At 39.0% G+C, this 20,450-nt stretch overlaps 1 protein-coding gene across 1 annotated transcript in view; it reads right to left on the minus strand.

Moving 5' to 3' along the window:
* Positions 1-20,431, minus strand: part of LOC144633249 (dynein axonemal intermediate chain 7-like) — a 30,772-nt gene extending 10,341 nt beyond the window's left edge. The window contains exons 1-14 of the mRNA XM_078492084.1: positions 20,378-20,431; positions 18,916-19,018; positions 18,208-18,299; positions 8,093-8,197; positions 6,946-7,086; positions 6,464-6,544; positions 5,852-5,917; positions 5,049-5,152; positions 4,455-4,662; positions 3,646-3,759; positions 3,231-3,357; positions 2,422-2,631; positions 1,804-1,960; positions 350-456 (exon numbers count right to left, since the gene is read on the minus strand). Of these exons, the coding sequence (XP_078348210.1) occupies positions 350-456; positions 1,804-1,960; positions 2,422-2,631; positions 3,231-3,357; positions 3,646-3,759; positions 4,455-4,662; positions 5,049-5,152; positions 5,852-5,917; positions 6,464-6,544; positions 6,946-7,086; positions 8,093-8,197; positions 18,208-18,299; positions 18,916-19,018; positions 20,378-20,380 (1,618 nt within the window). The 5' untranslated portion in view covers positions 20,381-20,431. The remainder of the gene's footprint in view (positions 1-349; positions 457-1,803; positions 1,961-2,421; positions 2,632-3,230; positions 3,358-3,645; positions 3,760-4,454; positions 4,663-5,048; positions 5,153-5,851; positions 5,918-6,463; positions 6,545-6,945; positions 7,087-8,092; positions 8,198-18,207; positions 18,300-18,915; positions 19,019-20,377) is intronic.
* Positions 20,432-20,450: the final 19 nt, after the last annotated feature.

Genomic DNA, 20,450 nt, shown 5'->3' on the forward strand with positions numbered 1-20,450 from the left:
CCGGTCGGCGGTAAATATTAATACTCATACATCCTAAGTCTCACATTCATGCAAAAAATCCTGTCTATTAATTTGGGTGCCATTTATGCAAAGTGTCTATAAGGGCAACAGCTACGTACGGCTTTCAAGAAGACAAGACCCTTAAAGATATCAACAGACTAATCAGAAGAGCACTTTGATCCAATAAGAGTGACTGTTACAAGTAAAACAGTCAAATATAAGTTTTCAATTATTCTTTTATAAACATTTTTTGAAAGGGTCTTGCTTGCAGCAGGCTTCCGATGATTTTAAGAAGAAGGACTAAATGCTTTTTAGTTTTGAAAACATATTATTTTATTAAAAAGTGTACCTTCATTGTACTGTGAGTCTGTGAATGCATCAAGTTTCCAGTTGTTTTTTAATGAATCCCACTGTGCCAGCTGGGGCTGTTCAAAATACATCACATCTCCAGGAAGCCTAGTAAAACATCAAAAATACTTTCTGATTGTAGTTACTATCAAATCAACTTGACAAAATCTTGTATAACAAAATTAAGAAACTGTCCCACCCCCCTCCTAGGTCTGAAGGGATCTTCTGTTGTCAGCTTACAAAACCAATATTTTGCTAGTGCCCATTCATAGTGGATGGGGACAGGGGTGTTTGAACCTCCCACCTCCCCTACCTTTTACTCCCACCTCCTGCCCCTTTCTGTAGCCTTTCTCTCCTTTTTTGTTGCATATGTATTATTATGGAATGCTGCGAAATGTTGCTCGTTTTCTCCCGGTTTCCACCACCTTAATAATCCTGCTTCTCGCCCTCTCTCCTCCGACCTCATGTCCCTTTTCTTTCAGGCTCCTGCCCCCCTACCCCCCTCCATTTCATAGGGCTGAAGAGAGGCACCATGGGAGCAAAATGTCCTGCCCATAACAAAGTTTAGTAATAACGCTGGCCAAAAAGTAAACTAGGCCGTAAAACTGTTATGACCTGCACCAAACAAAAGTATCTCATACCACCAGAGTTTATCCCAGTTTCTCTTAGCTGAAGTATAGTGTGATCATCTGGGTGAGAATAGTTCTGAGAACTGTTGTGGGTGACTGACATTTCGACAACCTGAGCGGAAGTCATCTTCAGAGTCAAGTGAAAAGTTGTTGTCAGTCGATGATGTTATAAGTCTGGCCCCAGTTGTTCAAAGAGTGGATAGCGCTATCCACCGGATAAATCGCTATCCATTGGATAAGTGTTAACAAAACATACTGCGCTATCCACCGGATAGTGATTCATCCAGTGGATAGTGTTATCCACCTTTTGAACAACTGGGGCCTGGTTCATTGAAGTTGATTGGTCAGTTAAGCTGTGATGTTATTGGCTGTAAAATGTGTGTTAAGTTGTCAACAGTAATTGGTCAGTTTTGATCTGTCTATTGTTAGTCAAATTAAGTCTGTTAGCGGTTCGTTTGTTGGTTCAGTTTTTTTTTAAACAACTAGGAGTACAATATTTCTACACCCCCTCCCCCTTCCTCCCTGGATAGGATGCTAGTCTGTCACAGGGTTACCCCTCAATATTTTATTTGCTGGTACCCATTTATACACCTCTTAAAGGTGGAGAAACGCATTGCAAAAGTTTTGTGTCTTGCCCATGAAAACAAAGTTACAACCATGGTCAGGCAAGGGCTGAAACCTTAGTCAATCAATCTGGAGTCCAGTGCACTAAACATAACTACTGCATTGATAGGCCACCAAGCTACAACTGAATCAAGATTTAAAATTAATATTAAAATGTGCATGGCACTGAAAGTAATAATTATGCCAGTTCTATTAAACTCACTTGCATGTGATCATTACTGGTGGATTGGTTACCGGTACTTGCACTTGTGTGGCTGATGCAGAGTTGGGTGGGGCAGGGGTGCTGTTTGCTGAGTTTGCATCTGAACCTGCCTGTCCTTCAACTTGATAATTCACTCTTTTGAGTTCTGAAGATACAACTGAAATCATACAGTTTGAGTAATGAAAGAGATTAATTTGACAAAGTTCTTGTCAACTAAAGTGTATGTTATTTAAGGCAGGAACCCAGTATTTGAGCTTTTACCTTAAAGAAGGTTAACATGAGCAATGTACAAATTGTCCTCATTCACATTTTGCAATATTTAGCAAAATATTGCCGATTGGTCAAATACTGTCAATTGACCAAAACATCTGGCTGAAAACACAGGCCATAAATACAGATTGGTGACCAGTATCACCTTTACAAGTCATGTAGGAGGCTGGTAAAACAAACAAAGAATAGTTGTCATGTCTCATTGAGACAGAAAGTGAAAATAACTTGGATGTGGGGACCCAGCTGTGTTGGGGTGCTATGAAAACCATTTTGCTGCTGATAAGAATCTTTACATGGAGACAGTAGATGGAAGGTTTTTTTTTATTTGAGCTATTGCTCAACACTTACTCTGTTGCATAATCCATCCATTAACAACTTTAGGCTGTGGTGGAAGGTCCAGGAGCTCAATAAACATGAGTGGACCAATAGCACTGAATGCTCTCAAGTCCACAACATCATCATCTTCCTCCTCCTCTTCTTCCAGTGCACCGGACAGCGCTGTTGTAGCTTCATCAATTGCTTGATCAGCTGATGCACGATTGTCTTCACCTCCTTCACCTGATGAAAGGAACAAATTACTAGGTCAATTTCTTCTTCCCACCCCTTGCATGAGAGGAAGGCCGGGAGAGGAAGGGAACTCCATTGAGTAAGGTCAGTCACATCACCTCTAAATTTTTTTGAGGGTCTTTTATCACGACCGAATAAATTGGAGTTTGGATTGAAGTGTTAAGTTTTAGGAGGCATACGCTCTAGAATACCACATGACGCAGAGAACAACCCTCTTAGAAAGATGTTAAAAAATGACTCCAAGCCTTAGACTGCTCCCAATAGGGGGGAAGCAAGATCAAACACCCAATAATTGTCACTTCTTCAAAAAAAATGCAAAAACCATGATTGTACAATATATAGTTTGCATTTCAGAAGTACATCATTGTGTACACTTGCAGTTGATACAAAGAGAAACTAAAACAGCTAGCATGTGAAATTTCTTTACAGAATGTGCAGCATGGCTTATTACAACCTTTAACCCTCATGAAACTATAAAGTAGTATTTTACAGGTGCATAGTTACTTTTTGTCATTAGTTTCTTGGGGGTGAATTTTTAAATTTTTAACTTGGAAACTCTTGGGTAGTTTACTTCAGAAGTATTTTATTACCATCTTGCTCTCCTTCTTTAGTTTCTTCTTTGTCTTGTTGAGCCTCATTATCACTGACCTGACTTCTAACACTCTTGGCGCTGGCTTTACGACTACGACTGCTTTTACCACTGCTAGTTCTTCCACTCTGTCAAACAAAAATCTAAATGTAACACTCAGAGACACTCAGACACAACTTTGGCTAGCTATAACAAACACAGGCATAAATCAGATACTTCATATTTATGATGTAAATAATGATGATATAGATAGATTGGCACATTTTTATTGCTTACTGCATATATGTTACATCAAGAAAGCAAACCAGTACATAACTGCTCATAAATTACAATCATTCACAAGATAGTGAATTTGAATTCAGTACCAGTGCAGGACCTCAATTTATTAATCTGATAATAACATATCTATATATTACCTTTTTTCTGCTTGCTTTACTTGCTCGGCTTGCTTGTGAAGCAGATTTGGGTGGTATGGCCTCTAGTGTATCATCTGCTCCTTCCTTGTCTGCCCCGTCATTACCTTCCCCTGTCTGTTGAAATATCAAGTCACAATTAATGCTAGTTGTACACTGTGATTTACAGAATTAAGTACACTGTGATTTACAGAATTAACATACAAAGCAAAGAATTCTGAGTAGCTTTTTTTCAGCAGAAATGCAACAAATTTTGTGGACAGACACTCAGTCAAAACTTTCCTGCTTCCTATTGCTTACATAAGAATAATTCAATTCATGCTTTTAGCTATGTGTTTATTGGGAGTTTGTTGAGTTCTTTAGAAGTTAGAGTTACAAATGTACTCCCTACTACACCTAAAGTAACTCTAACTTAAAAAAATACGGTTGTATTTGACCTTTAAAATGTTAAAATCAAATTTTTGGCAACCTTCCGGCTGCCTTCATCAAAATAAAATGGCTAAAAGAAGAAAATTAACACTTAACTCTTGTTGTCCAAACACCTGCAAGCACCTCTAACTTGATAGATGCACACTAAGCATAAATCAATTCTTAACTTACAGTTACTGGGTATATGGAATTAAAACTGGTTCTTATAAACTGAGTATCTGTCATGTGAAGGGATAGAATGAGAGTGTGATAAAAAAGTTTGCTCAACCTAGCTTATCAAGCACTGTCCATAAACAGAATCACACTTAAGAATATTCTTAGTATGCGGCAGATACAATTCTGTCAGAAAAACACAAGTTCAAGTTCTAACAAAAGAAAATTACCCCATCTCCTTCTGTTTCTTCTGCTGGAGGTGCCTCTTCTACCACTACCTCTGGAGGTTTAACTTTGAGCTTGGGGTAAAATGACTTGGACAGTGGAGAGAGGTGATCATACTTACTGTACATAACACGAACAGCCACATTGCCAATAGCAAGAACTCTTGGGATTTCCATTGTGAATCCCATCTTTTCAAATGAAAAGGACTTTACCCTGGGAACGAGAAAATACCACTGTTTAAGTAACTAATTAGTTAATATTTTTAGGCAGTCTTCAGTCAGCTTGCCCATTAAGTATGTTTGGTGAAATTTGTGCAGTTCCAGAAAATGTCAGTAAAGCACCCCATGGAAGATCATTGGAAATTCTGAGGGGGGGGGGGGGTGCTCAAAATCCAAATTATAAAAAGAACGTATGGGGCTTAACTGGAATTTTCAAGTGGGAGGGGAGATTTAAATCAAAAAGACCTTTCATGAGAGGGGTATGGATATTTTCTGAAACAACACATTATCATGCATAAATAATTAAATTAATAATCAAAACACATTATGGACCTTGAGTATATTTACTGCATTGTATGGCAGAAATACTGATTAAAATACCTTGGATTTTTGGCTATGTTTCCCCAGACACAAACAGTAACATTTTCTGAGGCACTTGTGAACTGCAAATTTTGTGTGTCAGGATCTACATCATCAGAAGCATTCTATGAAGGAAAGAAAAAACATTATTTCAGTATAAATGTAGGTCCATTTATTTTCTTGCTATAATAAGTAAACCAAGGGTGGTTAGTTACATTTTCCAGAAACCGGCGGTAATCACTCTTTACCAGTTTATTTCACAAAAACAGTATCAAGCAAATGTGCAATCTTGGTGAACAATTTGCAATCATTTTTTTGGCATAATCAGTTGCCATAGCAGCAACAGACTGTTAAAACACCCTTAGTTTAGCATTAAGGGTATAAAACTAAAAATAAGCACAGGTTTGAAAATTTAAGGTGGTCTGAGCCCCTCTGTAGATTTTTTAAAATTTTACAAAAAGGTTCTAAGTACTGGTACCTTTAACATGCTGATCACAAGTTCTCAATAATAAACATGATGATGGTGGGGCTAGTATTATAGCTATAAACACATATAATAAATTAATTTTATATTAAATATTAACAGTGTTTTTTAATAAAAATTATGGGGTATACCATTGCTATGGTAGCCCTAATGCCAAGATACTGTTTGCCAACAAAGTTGCATGCGTTAAAATGCGCTAACGTGTGCACGGCAGAAATACTAGCTCTATACACACATTAGTAAGAAGTATTGCATAGGACTTTGCATATTACATAGGACAGTACAGCTGCAATTTTAAGATCTTGACTAGTTATAAAACTATATGGTATGTGTCAGTCACCTGCAGTAGATTCATAGTGGCCTCATCAAGTTTGTAACTGATCAGCTCTTGAAGCTTAAGCACAGACTACAACAGAGCAACAAAATACATTTGTAAATAATCATTTTTTCTCACATTATGTAACAAATATTAAATAAATAAAATATGTTTACTATAATAATTGTTAGACAAAAAGTGCTTAAACTTAAGATTTAAGGGAAATTTGAGAGTTCAAGCCCATCTTTAAATTTCTGGTCAAAAATGATCTTTAGTTATTAATATATAAATTTATAGGAATTATATTTAATTTTTGTCTTGGCACTAAAGCGTCCTGGAGAATGTTGACTTCTTCTTCACTTCTCATTCCTCATAACTGACATGAAATACAGTGTCCACTTTATCCGCTGGTATTTTTACCATGCAATTGCGCGATGCTCTTGCAGGCTGTACGTGCGGCAGTTCTGGGTCTTTCTGAGCCTAACTCCGATTGGCTTAAGATTTTGACATCAAGGAAATTGTTTCTTGGCTCAAGCTAGCAAACATTACTTATCGGGGGAGAGAAACGACAGCCGGAAATATGTCTGCATTCACAGGCTTGATGACCTGGTGCCGCTCGAGGCAAACTGTAAGTACCTGCTTAAGTCTTTGCGTATCATCTTCTGTGAAACCTTCTTCTTCTGAATTGGACAGAAAATTCTCCAGTTCTTCAATGAGCTATTGAAAATTTAACAGCTGATTATCTTCAAATTATTATAAACAATAATAACAATAATAATTAATAATAAATTTATTTAATTTAATTCTATTTACCATGTTTAATTTAAAAGAACTGCAAAACAAGAAAAGCAGCCTGAGAAAGTAATTAACTAATGATAAAATTATAAAAATAAAGTGATTTCAAATGTGACTTAAAGGGTTTTGCAAGCAAGCTAGTGAAATTAAAGAATACCTACTTAACAACTGAAGGTTTGTTTTTTATTTCACACCCTTTGTACAAATCCTACTATTGCCATTAAATTAAAACAAAAATGGAAATGGAAGACAAGATAAAAATTTGAGCACTGAAATTAAAAAAATCTGAAATATTATTATTTAAATTTTCACTGCATTTGTACCTTCAGAGTGCCTTCACCCTCATCAAGTACGACTGGGAAAGGCTTTGATTCTTTTTCATCTCGCCAGAGGTTCACAAAAGTGTTGAGGTCACGTGTATTGAGTGGATCAGGGTTTCCATCACACAGCATGTACCTTTCCCACTGTAAGCAAGCAAAGAGCAATTAATATCCCCTTGAATGTATGATCATATATTGTTTGTTTTTTTTAAATTTAATATTGTTTTTTTTAATGTCAAGATACTCTTCTCCTATTCCATCTTGACAAATAAAGTCAACTTTACCTCATTCCAAAATACATAAGTACAGTAAGTTTAAAAACTCTCCAGTTTTGTAGCATTCAGATTGTGCGTAGGATACATGTATTTGTTATAATATAATTGTAAATTATTATAAACTATCAAAACAGTGTAAAATGATCAAAAACAGGACCACCAGCTACACAATATTTCCTTGAGACTTTTTTCTGCCTCTTGTCTATCTGGTCACACTCCATGTTCACTCTGGGTTTACTCTGAGTTCTGAATTGTATACAACTCAAGACGTCACAAGGCTGATTTGGCCCCAATTTTGGGTTCAACCGGCCAACTTCAAGCTGCCAAAAAAGCATTTTTCAATATATATCCAATTTAAGCAAAAGAAAATCACAGTGTTTGTAAGTGAGGTTCAAAAGTTATGTTATTAAGCAAAAATCTCAGATGCAAATTTCAAAATATTGTTCAGTAACACTTTAAGAGCCAGCCACTTTGCAAATTGACCGGCTGTGAACTTTGCCTGGCTGTTTTCAACATCTGAACTGGTCAGCTTCAGTTTTATTACCAAAGAAGGTAGGGTCTTAAGTTGATACTTTGCCTGGGTGAAAAACCCTGATGCCCACCTGCATCTAGGCAGCAAGTACTCTCACTTAATTTACTAGTAATATGTTTTAAATTACTTTTTATATTAATATTTTATAAATATTTCTTTGTAGGGCAAGAGTGTATTAAAGATTGTTAAGTTGTTACTGAGTCCCCTGCAAAAATAATCAAAACCAAGTTATTTGAAGTTGTAAGTCTCTTTTTTCCCTTCATTGATAAAATAATTAAAATTAATTTTTAAAATCAAATTTAACTGCAAGTTGCATTATTGTAACAGTTACACATGTACCAACCTTTGCTTTTGCACGCTCACTCTCCTGTAGACTTTTGAGCTGTTGTGCATTATTTTCAATCTTTTCCTTGAGCTCATCTACTTCAGCCTGGTGCCTTGCACTCTCCTAGATGACAAGATAAACCTTAGGTCAGTGTCAATAATCTTGCACTGTCCTGTGCCTAGCAGCAGTCAGCCTAATGGCCCATACTGCCAGAGCTTATCACGGTTTGTGTAGCATTTAGTTGCTAGGAGTATTTCTACTCCCCCCTGGATGGGATGCTAGTCCATCACAGGGTCACCCCAAGCATTATTCGCCAGTACCCATTTGTGATATAAATGTGTCAAATAAGACTCTACCCTCCCTAGCTAGTCATTATGTGCTGCTGTATGTCACGTGACGAAGCACGAGGAATAAACACATTTCACTTGTCAGCCATCTTGACTGTTCTGTTATTTTACATGGTGTCAGAAAGAGCAGCGAAATCCCATGCCGAATCAAGCCATCTGGCTGTCAGTTGGCCGAATTTAGTACGCAGGATTCCAGTCGATTGTGTTTGTTCTACGACAGACGTGAAATACAACGACAATGGCGAAATACAAGAGTCCGGAGATGTCGTGGACCGTGCAAGACTTGCATCAAGAATGGCGTCGTTTCAGTAGACAAGCCAAGTGCATCTTCGAAGGTCCGTTGCACGACAAAGACGAAAGCGTCAAAGTCAGCTACCTCAAGCTGTGGGTCTGCGATAAAGGGTTGGATGTATTCGAAGGATTTGCGTTGGCTAAACCCGAAGACGCGGCAAAATTGGCCGTGGTAGTGAAGAAATTTGAATAGTACTGCGCGCCACGAAAAAACCATGTCATGGCTGCCTTGAAGTTCAGTGAAAGACGCCAGGGAGACAATGAGAGTTTCGAATCGTTTGTGACAGATCTTAAAATTCTAGTAAAGGATTGTGGCTACCAAGAAGAGGAGCGAATGGTGCGAGATGCGATCGTTTTCCGTTGTAAACATCCCAAAGTGCGAGAGAAGTGCCTCGACTTAGCCGACGAGTTGACATGCGAGAAAGCCATTGAAATCGGTCGAAATCACGAAACGAATCTTAGCAGTCTGAAAAAGCTCGCCAGCGACAAAGATCCAACCGTAAATGCACTTCGTAAAGATAAACGCCCACCGTGGAATCGTCGACAGCGCTCCGACAAAAACAAAAGGAAGCCACCTACAGAGGAGATCGATGACACGAAGGACTGTGAATCGAAGCCCAGGAAACCGACAGATAAATGCGGACGTTGTGGTTATGACAAAGCTCACAAGAAATGTCCAGCAATGGGACAGCAGTGCGGATATTGCAAGAAGATGAATCATTATGCAAAATTCTGTATGACAAAACAAGTGCACAAGCTACAAGAAGCAGTGGATTCTGAGCAAGAAACGGAAGAGGACTCGGACCAAGAAGAAAGCGAAGAGGATCCATCTCTGTTTGTGTACTCGGTTGAGTCAAGCTGTGTTACTGAAGATGAGCAATTTTACGAAGAAGTTGAAGTAGAGGGTACTCGAGTTCGCTTCCAGCTGGATAGCGGTGCAAAAGCCAATGTCATGTCACTGTAGACTTTCAACAGCCTCAAGTTTAAACCCCCTCCACGTCTGAAGAAAACAAACAATGTGTTAATCTCCTTTTCCAAACACAAGCTGAAACCTTGTGGAGAAGTGGTGTTAAACACAAGATACAAGGATAGGGTCGTAGATGTCAAGTTCTTTATTGTGGACCCTGAAGTGGAGTCAGTCCTTAGCGGAAACACCTGCGTCAATCTTGGCCTGCTGAAGAGAGTTTATCACTTGACCACCCCAAAACCACCAGAGAGGAGAGTGGAGTTAGATGACTACCCAGAATTGTTCAAAGGCTTAGGATGCTTGCCTGGCACGTATCACATCCAGCTGGCTGAAGGTGCTACCCCTGTTGCACATGCTCCGAGAAAGGTTCCAGTGCCTCAGAGAGAGAAAGTTATTGAAGAACTAAAAAGGATGGAAAAGCTGGGAGTTATTGTGCGACAAGAGGAACCAACTGAATGGGTCAACTCGCTTGTTGTAGTTCAGAAGCCCAACGGTGCAGTGAGACTGTGTATTGATCCTAGAGATCTAAATGCTGCCATGAAGAGGTCCCACTACCCAATGAAGACCGTTGATGAAGAAGCCACCCGCCTTCAAGGTGCCAATACTTTCAGCATTCTAGATGCAAAAAGTGGCTTTTGGCAGTTGAAGTTAGATGAAGAGTCTTCATGTCTTTGTACCTTTAACACCCCAATTGGTCGATACAGGTTCACAAGACTACCCTTTGGTGTGAAATGTGCCCCAGATCTTCCAAAGGACCATGGACCAAATGGTCGAAGACCTGGATGGTGTCGAAGTCATTATGGATGATGTGATCATCGCCGGAGATGAGTCTACACACGATGAGCGATTACAGAAATTTCTAGAAAGAGCATCAAGAAAGGGTTTAAAGCTCAACAAAGAGAAATGCAAGATTCGTCAGAAAGAAGTACCATATGTAGGACATCTCCTTACTGCAGAGGGCCTGAAGATTGATCCCCAGAAGATAAAAGCAATCCAGGAAATGCCAGAACCAGAAAGCAAGGAAGATGTGAAACGGCTTCTTGGCTTTATACAGTTTCAGAGCCGGTATCTACCCGGGTTATCCACCGTGGATGCTCCTTTGAGAGAGCTCGAGAAGTCAGATGTATTGTTCCACTGGGATCATCCGCAGAAAGAGAGTTTTAAGAAGATCAAGGAACTTGTGTCACAAGCTCCGGTGCTACAATATTACGATGTCACAAAGCCAGTGACCATTCAGTGTGATGCAAGCGGAAAGGGGCTTGGAGCAGCGTTGTTACAAGACAACAAACCCGTGTGTTATGCATCCCGTGCACTAACTGACACAGAAACGAGGTATGCACCAATTGAATCTGAAATGTTAGCAGTTGTCTTTGCCTGTCGCAAGTTCCATCAGTACATCTATGGCAGAAGTGTGGTAGTTGAGACGGATCACATGCCACTGCAGGCGATAAGTTCCAAACCATTGTCACAAGTACCGCTGAGACTTCAGAAAATGATCCTCAATGTGCGTGGGTATGATGTGGAGATACGATACATCCCTGGTTGTAGACAAGTCCTGGCTGACACCTTGAGTCGAGCATCTGTGCAGGATGATGACTGCAAAGCTTATGAAGAATTCCAAGAAATAAATGTGGTTCTGTCAGTCTCGGATGAAAGATGTGAAGAGTTCCAGAATGAGACCAAGAGAGACCCAGAGCTACTGTCAGTTCTTACCATGGTGAAAAATGGATGGCCAGACACGAAAACCGAAGTCCCCACAGAGGCAAGACCCTACTGGACATTCCGAGATGAACTTGCCGCAGCAGACGGACTGCTTTTCAAAGGGACACGCCTTATTGTACCAAAGGTACTAACACCTGAAATGCTCCGCCAGATCCACAAGAGTCATCTTGGAATAGCCAAATGCAGACAGCGAGCCAGAGAAGTACTATTTTGGTCGGGAATGTCAGTGGAAATTGAGCAAATGGTCACCAATTGTAGTGTGTGTGCTGACTATGCCAAGAAACAGCCCTCAGAACCATTAAAGCCCTCCGTGCCACCATCACTTCCTTGGAAGAAGATAGGAACCGACCTATTTGAATTTCGTGGAGAACATTATTTACTTTCTGTGTGCTACCGTAGCAAATTCCTTGAAGTTGCAAAACTGGAATCTTTAAGAAGTGGTGCTGTGATAGAGGAGTTGAAAAGGCAGTTTGGAGTCCATGGGATCCCAGCAGAAGTTGTCTCGGATAATGGCTCCCAGTTCAGCAGTATGGAGTTCCAGGATTTTGCCAAAGATTATGGCTTTAAGCATACTACCACCTCACCGCATTACCCACAGGCTAATGTGGAAGTAGAGAGAGCAGTTCAAACTGTTAAGAAGTTGTGGCGAAAGAATGATGACAAGCATCTGGCTTTGTTGGATTATCGAACAACACCATTACCAGACATTGAGCTGTCTCCAGCACAACTACTCATGGGTCGTCGGCTGAGGAATAAGTTGCCCATGAAAGAAAGTTTACTCCAGCCTGCAAGCAACGACCAGTACAAAGTCTCCAGGTATCTAGAGAAGACCAAAGAAATTCAGAAAAAGTACCATGACCGTCACGCAAGCAAGGACCTGAAGGAACTTCAGCCCGGAACCAAAGTGCGCATGCAGCCTTGGACAGCTGCCAAGGAATGGAAGCCAGCTACTGTAGTCCAACATCACCACACACCAAGATCCTATGTAGTTCAAGGTGAAAATGGCAGGAAGTATCGCCGCAACAGGCAGCATTTAAGAGTTTGCCCAGCTCCAGGACATGCTAGCTTGGATGCAGAACTATCTTTGGCAGCAGACCATACTGTAGTCCAGAATAAGGAGCTACCCAGAGAGGAACCAGACCAAACCACAATAGCACCTGCACCGCCAGATATTACATCCCCTGAGCCGCATCCAGAACCAACAAAGGAGAACAGTGCAGGTCCATATGTCACCCGCAGTGGCAGACCAGTAGTAAAACCCAACCGGCTTGATCTATAGACTGGTCTGAGATAGGAAAGACCAGGGGGGCTGGCAGCTATCTTTGATCTTACCGCTTTTCCGCTTTCGATGATCGCCCCAGTTAAGAAATCTGTCAATCATTCGAGAACCGTACGGAGCATGCGCACAATGCCTTGGCAAAAAAAGGAAACAACATGGCGTCGCGTGTCGAGTTGACTGTAGAAAACGAATTCGCTGTTGGTTATTGCCGTTTACTTCCCGTTATAATTTTTTGTGGCAGTTCTGAGACAATCAAGACTAATGTAAAGAAGGATCAGCTCTGTTTTAGGTTAGTAGAGCAGTTAAAAATTTAAATGAGCAAGGAGCGAGTGACATGTTTCGGGACATGTACAAGTTTCTGTGTATACTGCATGGGCTGATATTTTCCCAGTCGAGTGTTATCTCATCTTCACGCCTGCACAGCAAAAGAAATTATTTCGACCGCGATTCTCCTTCACTTAACAGAAAATTCAGTAACAGTGTCCTTTATTGGCGTCGAAGTGTTTCACGACTGCCCCTGTCAAGTAGGGTTGACCTGCTAAGCTTTATTAAAGTTTACATTTTATATACAGTACCTGTCTCAAGTTCTGTGTCTTTATACAAGCTTACACATGTAGTTTGCGTATAAAACATAGAAGTTATTTTTAGAAATTCATCTTCTGATTGAACGTTTATAGTAGCATTTACTTCTAGAACCGAATATTGCATATAAAGTGCCGAGTTGCTTTCGGTTGAAAATCGAATTTCAAAGCATTTTCCATCATGTCCATGCGAATGGGCCCACAGGAGAATAAACGTTTTCTAAGGTAATCTTAAAGAGATATTAAATTTCGATTTTCCTTTTTTTTCCTTTGCCGGTACAAGATCAAGCTGAAGTCAACAAGGCAAAGAAATCCAAAAAGAATAAATTTCTTCACTTAATTAAATTTAAATGTAAAAAATAATAATAATTGCAGAGGGTATGGCTTCAATTACCTAAACTGTGCAATCTGAAGTGCCTTGCTTACACATACAGAAACCGTTAATTATGTTTTGGGTAAATACTTTGGTTGAACAGGGTCAGAGGGATCACAATTTAATTACAGCATTTAAAGGTGGTAAAGTAAATGCTTGTCTTATGTACTGGAAACACTTCAGCACTGGAAAAATGATAAATTTGCCCATCAACAATGGAATGTCTGTTGCAACAAGTACATTGACCTACCATACTTACCGGGTAATTTTGTCTCCCAGGGTATATTTCACATCTCCAAATGAGCTACCGTAATGATTCGATTTAGCGCCCGGGGCGCTTATTTACTTTTGGCACCTCAAGGGAGGGCGTTTATTCGAGACAGGGCGCTTATTTAATTTTTTGAGAAACAACCAAATGTATCTAACAACAACAGGAACTATAACAGTTAGAAATTGTTAAAAGTTCAGTTACTTTTAAAATAATTGTTCATTTTAACAGTAAATATATACATGAACTGTATGGTGAACAGTCAGGAGTTTATCAGTGACTTCAGTAGGGGCAGTTATCCACAATAGGGGCACTTATTAGAATATGGGTGCTTATAAGAATGGGGGCGCTAATAAGAATGGGGGCGCTTATTGGAATAGGGGCGCTTATTTACAAAAACACATTCGAAGGGGGGCGCTTATTCGGAAGGGGGCGCTTATTGGAAGGAGGGCGCTAAATCGAATCATTATGGTACTCATGGGGATGCACCCCTTGCCGGTAATAAAAAAATTCTACAATATTATTATTGCAATACTGTTTTCCCCCACCCTAAAAATTCTCATCTATCATCTATCACTACTTTCAGGAGACAGTGTAGCCAAGTGGTTTTGGGTACTGGTGTTGTAATTCTAAGATCCCAGGTCAAAATCCTCTACCCAGCAACAAGCTGAATTTGTTCTTGGTTGTCCTGAGATCAAATCCTTGGTCATGCTTTGTAGATAGAGAACTGGTTTGCCTCCTGCTAGTTGGAATTTGTAACTGTTATGTTCATTTAAAATTTTTGTTTCCCTTGAAGTTAAGGGCATGACCACTGTAAACAACTTTAATTTTACATATTTTTTTTTACATTTACATCTGAAACTTTTTCCTGGTCAGCAGGAAGATTATTCAACTGGATGCGAGTAGAAATTGATTTTTTCTTTGGACAGGTAGGGCAGTTAAGAATCAACAGGTTAAGTAAGTCTCAATAGGATTTTTTAAAGTGTCAGATCCCATGCAGTGTCTCAATTATTTCTCTACCAGGGTACACACATGTACATTTGAGGAGCAGATCCCTTGCAAACTCCATCATGGTATAATTATTTTATTTGTAAAAGCATTTCAAGATAATGCATTGCTAAAAACATTTTAAGCCCCCTCGGAACTCAAGTTTCATTTTTTTTCCTCAAGGAAATACAGCAAACCGTGGTCACTAAGTTTTAGGTGACTGACCATGACTGGAGCATTCTACAACCAACCAGCCTCCTGCAAGTTTCAATTCTCACCCCACAGGTGTGATAGGCAAAGTCTAAATGCAAGGTTACCCCACCAGCTTTCTCAGTGAGCGCCATTATCACGAAGACATGCTCAGTTCAAAAGTTTAAATAAAGAAAACTGTTGCAAACATTACCACCTAATCTTACAACACTAATTGAACACGAAAAAATGTTATTGCATTAAACTGGTGCAAAACATAAAATAAAAAATACTGGTAGGCCAATTAAATTTTGATATATTTTATTTCGATAAAATGTATTTCAGTTCCATGTTACTCTAGATATTATATTCTTATATTCAAATTCTAACTAGGCTCTGAGGCTTAATTGGGAAATAAAACAAAACGAGTCATATCAAACCTTTTGCACTTTCTCAATAACAACTACGTCAACTACGGTTTGATCTAAGTCTTACAGAAAAAAAAAAAACTGTCCGAAAATGGCTACCCTTACCGTCATGGCGTCTAGTCCAGGAATAAAGATCGTTCAGCTTATCCAGTGTATGAAACAATTACTAAAAATATTCTGCTGTGAGATTTCGTTGTCTTCACTGGGATGTAAAAACGCAGTGGTGGTCCCGTTCGCCGGTTTGCGGCTTAAATTTCACCTATGATACTTCTTAAAAATCGAAATTTAGATAAAAAGTGCTTAAACGAACCCCTGGATGTTCGAACGTGGAAACAGTTCTCGAAACGTTTATGAACCCACAGGTAACCAAAGCGTACTATGAGAGTTTGTATGGATGTACTAAGAAGGCTTGTATGGATTTGAAATAAAGTCGAGAAAAATATCCCTTTTTACCGGTGAAAAGTTATGATGAAACTTTAAACCTTACCTGGTGTCACGTTTTTGTATTTCTAGTGCTTTAGAAAGTCATACGCGCGATTTTCGTCTTAACCGTCTGTTGCGTACTCAACAGACGGTTAAGACGAAAATCGCGCGTACGACTTTCTAAAGCACTAGAAATACAATAACCGGCACGCATACATGCATGCACAGGCGATGACGCTTTACAATGATCCCAGAAATTGCATTTTTCTTATTCATTTTAATTTTTATTTGCCTTGACTACAAAACGAACCTCCAATGCAATACATTACAAACTTACAGTATGATAAGATAAATACATTAAATTAATTATGAACTTCGTCATTTAGCAACAGAAAGGCCCAGGATTGATTTCCACACCTAGTCGATACTGAAGATTGTGTGACACTACCGTATTGAAATGGTCTGAAATGTAATGAAGTCAACACCGCTTACTAGAAATAGGGTAGAAGTTCTTTCTTAATTTCTTAATTCTTAATTCTGGCTTCTCGTACAAATAGGAATACGGATACCATCACTGTTTTGTTTTTAATGGCTTGAGATAAATACCCGAATAAATATTATCAAAAGCAGTAAAATGAAGATGGCGAGTCGCGAAGGGAAAAGAAAAGAAAATTAACTTAAACTTAAATATTATCGACAACAATGCACGTCAAAGGTTAAGCAAACAAAGATTTCAGATAGCTCACCTTTGCAATCTAATCAAGATACAACAGCTGCCATCGGTCTCCCTTTTGGAAAGGTTTCAAAAGTTATGACACTAACCGGCCTTCACTCGTCAAATTCAACATCAGTCAAGTTAGTCTGCCATCACGTATGCCGACTTCGGTAGAAAAGTTCTTTAAGCGAGCTCACAATTATCCAGTACATCATTCTCCCTTGAACCCAAAACTCTGTTTAACTGTACGTTAGAAATCAAACGCGTTTTGCCGATGGATGCTCTTAAAGTTGATTCAGTACTCATGACAATCAAAGATGGCGTACCAAAACTGAGTAAACAACAAAGTGCCTAGTTCCCAGTGCTACTCGGTTGGAGTAGTCGTAACATTGCCCGTCCACGGGCCACAGCATATAGGCGTTGCGTCACCGCCTAAAAACGTGACACCAGGTAAGGTTTAAAGTTTCATCATAACTTTTCACCGGTAAAAAGGGATATTTTTCTCGACTTTATTTCAAATCCATACAAGCCTTCTTAGTTTTAGTACATCCATACAAACTCTCATAGTACGCTTTGGTTACCTGTGATGAACCTTCGCAAACGACCGTCCGCCATAAATTTCCGCCATCTTTGTTTTCAATTAAACCGGTACTTAGTCCCGCTCGGCCATATTTCTTAACTGGGGCGATCATCGAAACTCGTCCCAGACCTCGCTGCCAGCCCCCCTGGGAAAGACTCTGTTTAGTTGTTCATTTATTTTACTTTAAGCCAAGGACAGTGACATTATTTTCTTTTTCGTATTTTCTTTATTGTTTTTTCATTTTTTAACTATTTTTATTTACAACAGTTATATTTCTTTCATTTAAAGGGAAGGATGTGATATAAATGTGTCAAATAAGACTCTACCCTCCCTAGCTAGTCATTATGTGCTGCTGTATGTCACGTGACGAAGCACGAGGAATAAACACATTTCACTTGTCAGCCATCTTGACTGTTCTGTTATTTTACACCATTTATACACCAGGGTGGAGAGTATCATGTCTTCTCAATACAGTGGCCGCTCAATTCTGGAGTCCAGCAAGCTAACCATTAGGCCACAGTGTCTCCCAGCGGCAGTGAGGGGTCACCAAAATATGTGTTTAGGCTCACTCAACATCACATGCTTGTAGCATAGCTTGTCTTTGAGTGCAGTGTTATGCATGGAAAGGCATTTTCCTTGCATTTCCTGCCTAAATTAACTATCGCTCTGTTATTATTTAAATTGCTATTCATTTTTAAACCCAAATTTTGTTTTTGTTTTACTTTTGTGATCTTTTAAGTTCTTACTTTTTGATTTAAAGAAGCAAAATATATATTTGTGCTCTTTCTATTCAGAGATTGCTACAGGAAAGGACAGGAGCAGGGGTTAAGTTGTACTGCCAGCCTTTGGCATTCCCAGGTGGCCTTCACTTTTAATGATTTTTTCATCTTTTGTTCCTACCTGCACCAATAATGTTTTATTATAAAAAAGTATTGAAAGTAATAATTATTCTTATTTACACTTTGTTAACCGATTGACCTAACCTGTTGTCTGAGTCTTTCCCTTTCTTCTCTTTCTTGACGTTCTCTTTCCTCTCGTTCTCTTTGTTCCTGTTCAGCTTGGAGCCTTGCCTCCTCTAAAACAAAAGATCAAAAAAGCTTGCTTCAGATTAATAATCCTATGTACATTCAGACACTGTCAACAAGTTTATTTATTAAGTACCGGTACTGAAGTTTAAAAGCTCATAAAGATAATAATTTGTTTATAATGACCATATATGAATAAAAGGAACCAGTTAGAATATTGTGATATACCTTGCTAAAAATCCTTAGCTAGCAGAATTCTTATGAATCTTTAAAAGACTCTTTAGGGTCCTTGATAAGATCCTTAAAAGATCCTCAAAATCTTAAGCAAGAAGTTTGAAGATCCCATGAGGATTTTTCATAATTTGTAATGAAATCTTTCATAAAATTATAATAATATATGTATCAAAAATTTGAGTTTCTTAAGTGTTTTTCACCAGAGATAAAAATTAATTAGTAATTTTAAAAAAATCAATGTGTGCAAATGTATATGCAAATGTAAATCTCAAATATTTTGGACCATATCTACCAATGATATTACATATTTGATAGTGAAACGTGAGGCCTGAAATTTTTATTGACATTCTTGTTCTGGAAAGTTGATTTTTTTCCTTTTCCAGTCTGCTAAAATGACAGTTCGAAGAGTTCTGATAAATAAAAACAACTCACCCTCTTCTCTAGCCTTTCTCTCAGCTTCTTCTTTTTTTAACTTTTCCTTCTCTGCTTTTGATAGTTTAGGGCTTTTCTTTCCTTTAGCACCAGCTTTGGGAGGCTACAAATGAACAATAAAAAAGAATATATTAAAAGAAAGACAGTGTTTATGGACTGTGTGTGTGCTTACACACCCCAAGTTTGTCTCGGTCCATAAACAGGCAAAAAAGAACTTAGCCAATATCCTGCCATCTTGACCTCACGCTTGGTCAAAAACAGCTGTGACTAAAAGTGGGACAGGGACATGGGGACTGAGACTTAAGGATGGGTGTTTGGGACATGGGACGCAGGATGCATGGAGGTATTACCCTCCAATGCATCTAAGCATGAACATGTCATGAAAAGACATCTAATTGGGTTTCAAACTTTGCATGATTCATTATCAAACTTCAAAGTTTCATGGGGTTTCAGACAATATTTCGCACCTATAGGCAAAACATTGTCTGAAACATATGACTTTGAAGTTTGATAATGAAACATACAAACTGGTTCTGTTTGCATCCCTGTTTCCCAGACCACACATCCCCCCACATTCTACGTCCCCGCATTTTAGTCCCCATATCTTCGCCCCACTTTTGGCCACAGCCGTCAATAACCCATATATCATACTTAACAATTATTCCATGAGCGGCGTTGGATATGACATGGTAGATAGTCAATGAGGCAGGTAGCGCCAAGCTATAACTATCTCATATCCAACAAGCCTGAGTGGAATTAATATTGAAGATAAATTGTTCAACAATGACACAAGCATGGGACAAAGAAAAAAAATGAGTCTCTGATGGGAATCGAACCCATGGCCTCCAGATACCGGTTGGGCGCTCTAACCAACTGAGCTACGAGAGACTCGTGGTGAGCCGGGACATTTATTAGGTTGATATGTGACACGTGTCCTGCATACTAGCACTGCTAGGATCAGCAATGTCGAAATCATCAAGTGTGTTGTGTGTAGTATTGATTTATTAAAAAACACCCAAAGAATTTCAATAATTATTTGAGCTCCCCCACTGTTCTTGCTGAATCATACACCTACCATTTTTGGTATAAACCAATCAAATTTCTAAACCAATCAAATTTAAATAAACCAGATAATCGAACTGTTTGATGAAATTGTACGTGTATATCATGCATCACACAGAAAGAAACGATAAGGGCAGTTTACATCAGCTGTACGTTTTGATTATGCATATAAACAACAGAAGGGAAGCTTTAAAAAGCTTAATATAATAAGTTTTAGTGCAGAATTTGCTAGGATTGAGCTCAAAGCTCGTAGTCTACTTGCACAGTCTTGATCGTAATTTTCACTTATCAATGCTAAATTAGTTCACCTCTACATGCAGTGGCAAAAATACTATCCAGGTAAAGTATTAGAAATGAATTACTTTGAATAATATCGTGAAAAAAGAACAAAATATCTCACCATCTTCCCGCCGTCCTGGTATGTTGTTAACCGGTGCTTGGTTACACGGTGAAGAGAGAGGATTACTGGGCAC

Source organism: Oculina patagonica, chromosome 12, assembly GCF_052425735.1.
Source record: "Oculina patagonica isolate OP01 chromosome 12, crgOcupat, whole genome shotgun sequence".
Taxonomy (NCBI): Eukaryota; Metazoa; Cnidaria; class Anthozoa; order Scleractinia; family Oculinidae; genus Oculina; species Oculina patagonica.